This window comes from Aegilops tauschii, chromosome 6 (genome assembly GCF_002575655.3).
Source record: "Aegilops tauschii subsp. strangulata cultivar AL8/78 chromosome 6, Aet v6.0, whole genome shotgun sequence".
Taxonomy (NCBI): Eukaryota; Viridiplantae; Streptophyta; class Magnoliopsida; order Poales; family Poaceae; genus Aegilops; species Aegilops tauschii.
In genome coordinates, this window is record NC_053040.3 from 46,722,128 (window position 1) to 46,724,942 (window position 2,815).

General features: G+C 51.9%; 1 protein-coding gene across 1 annotated transcript; it reads left to right on the forward strand.

Annotated features, from left to right (window-relative positions):
• Positions 1–425: 425 nt before the first annotated feature.
• LOC109734769 (zinc finger A20 and AN1 domain-containing stress-associated protein 10-like) lies at positions 426–857 on the forward strand. Its single transcript, XM_020293957.1, has one exon. The coding sequence runs from the start codon at positions 426–428 to the stop codon at positions 855–857; it is 432 nt and encodes a 143-aa protein (XP_020149546.1).
• Positions 858–2,815: the final 1,958 nt, after the last annotated feature.

Genomic DNA, 2,815 nt, shown 5'->3' on the forward strand with positions numbered 1-2,815 from the left:
TTGCAGTGCGTGCTTGCTTGCCGCCGCTGCCTGCCACTTTGCTCGTGTGCACCACTGCCCAGTGTGCGTCACGGAGACCTCCTTCCGAGTTAGTCAAGCGGATTCTAGTCTTGAAAAGAACACAGCCCACCTGATTGCCTGGGTGGCGCTGGCGTCTAGCTTCCTTCCTTGCACTGCTCGGATTCCGAGTCCGGGTACAGAGCGAGAAGGTCCGTCCGATGCCGAACATCATCGTCCAGGGGCTCGCTAGTGCTTAGTATCATTTTTAAAAGGCCACGATGACACACGCCCGGCTATCGCTACGCAACGAAATCTCAAGAGAGGCCATCGCGAGCAACCAACCTTCTCGGCGAGAGTACGTACGTCGCGCGAGACCTGCTCGTAAACAAGGCGATCGGCCCCTCGCGCGCCCGACGACCAAGAACATGGAGGCAAGGCAGCATGCCGGCGGCGCGGCCCCGTGCGCCAACGGCTGCGGGTTCTTCGGCGGCGGCGCGGCGACAAACGATCTCTGCTCCAACTGCTACAAGGAACGGCAGCTGCTGGACCTCATGGCCTTTGACGGCGCCGTCATGTCCGGCCTCAGGTCGCTGAGGCTGGCGAAAGCTGGAGGCGTGGAGGAGACGCCCGAGAGGACGGCGGGGGCGACCAAGAACCGATGCGATGCGTGCCAGCAAACGGTGGGGCTGCTGGGATTTGTGTGCCGGTGGTGGGCCACGGCCACCTGCTGCGGGGCGCACCGCCATGCCGGCGCACACGTCTGCTTCTTCGACTACAAGGCAGCCGGCCGCGAGCAGGTCGCGCGCAAGAACCCGCTTGTCGTCGCGCCCAAGATGGCGAGGATTTCTTGTTTCTAAAGAAAAGGAGGTTAAACCCCGGTATTTGTATCAATCGATGCAGGTAGCGATCTTTATTAATTATTTTATAAAGGTCTGACAAGAATATACATCAATCCATTCAAAGCCACTACTCACACCTACAAACTAGATAATGTGAAGTGCTCTCACTCCTCATATCTAATACCGGTGTCCTCGTCAATCGATCAACATAATGTATCAGGACCAACAGCCGGTGCAGCAGACCTAAAGCGCACATCAGATGCACACATTTTAAAAGCAGCCATCATCATCAGACCACTGAGCAATCTTCAGGAGAGAGATCCGCATCATCCTTGCCAGTCCGGATATCGAGGATTTGAATGCTTGCTTCTACCCATGACATGTACCTCACGCTATGCTGACTCTTGCAGAGACGTCCTAGAGATGAAATGTGAAATTAGTATGTATTCGATTGCGTTTATCCATGTGTTTGATTTGAATGCTTGCTTCTACCCATCGTTTCTACCTTTGTGACGAGGAGGCTGTGTGTAATAACTAGCTAAACGCTGCGCCTATATTTTCTCCATCAAGTTAAATTCATACAAATATCCATTACGTTCTTCGCAAGTTGGTACACATAATACATTTGCATGATAAACCGCCCGATTGTCTCATCCGATCTAACTCCTATGCTATTTGATTAATCAAACCAAGAAATAAAAATTAAAAAATCCAATGAATCTGCGCAAAATCCAAAAGGGTAAAAGTTAGATCGATGAGATATAATTATTTCTCATTTAGATGAGAGCTAGCCATGCTCTAAATTGCCAACTTTGGCTGGTCAATCAGTCCACCACATCAGATCCAATCGGCTAATCTTCTTTTTCTATCACTACGCCTGGTTTGAAAAATATATCAATAACCGTAGTTTAAAATCACAAGATTTGTGTCACCTTAACAATAGAAATTTTTGAGAATTCAATTCATATATTCAACAACTAATTTTCTTAGTTCATGTGATTGTTGTCATATATTTTTAATATTTTAAATGTAGTCGTCTTTTTTGGGGGAGAGGGGGGGGGGGGGGGTGCAGATTCCGGAAGAATTATGAGGTGCTACGACGGCAGAAGAAATGCGTCTCGATGGCCTTGTGCAGATGGGCGCGTCTCCTTTTCTTGTGAGAGGTCGTAAATAATCGATCCATCCGATCCGAGCATCCATGCTTGGGCCAGCCTTTGCGCGCAAGTGCTCCATCCGTAGCTCTTCATCCTTGCACCCACATGCATGACATGTAGCGAACCACACACTACATGTGGCAGAAACTTGCCCGCTAGCAGGGAGAAGACTGTAAAAAATATAAGAGCGAAACACTTTTATATTTCTTTAGGGAGGAAGTAATTATGAATGCAACAACAACAAAAACAACAAACTGTAACACAGCGCGCAACTGTAAAATAGCTAAAAAAACCGTGTCATCCCCGCTCGGGCAACAAGGGAGGAGCCCCAAACCGAGCCGCCAGGTCCGGCCAGACCACCTTCCATCCCCTTTGTTTCCGCCGGAGGAAGCCGCCGGGCTAAGCCCAGGCGGCCGATGGTGATGGTGAAGGCCCTCTTCCCTCTTGCTCGTGGTCGGGTGGTGCAGGACAACCAAAGGCGCAGGGGGCAACCCCGGAGGTTTGGGTTGCGACAGAGCGGCGGCTTGCTACCGACGATGGCGCCCGACGGCAACGTGGTGTTGAGTGGTTGCGGCGAAGCTAGGAGGGCTGGTGGTGTTGCATGGGGAAGTGGAGTGCGAGATGGTCTATGACTACATCCAGCTGGATTTCGCTCCAGTGGCCTGGCATGTGGCGTAGAGGAGGCGGCCGCCCGGTGAGGCTCTCAGCTGTGAGGTGGATCACGTCGGCAGGTGATGGCCTCTCACGCTGGTGGTGGCCGTCAGGTGGCGCTGCTACCCACGGTGGCTGGGCGGTGATGTGGTGGTGCAGGTGCTACGGTTT

Excerpts from the sequence above, each read along its gene's own strand:
- LOC109734769 (XM_020293957.1), top strand. The coding sequence starts at position 426 with ATGGAGGCAAGGCAGCATGCCGGCGGCGCGGCCCCGTGCGCCAACGGC.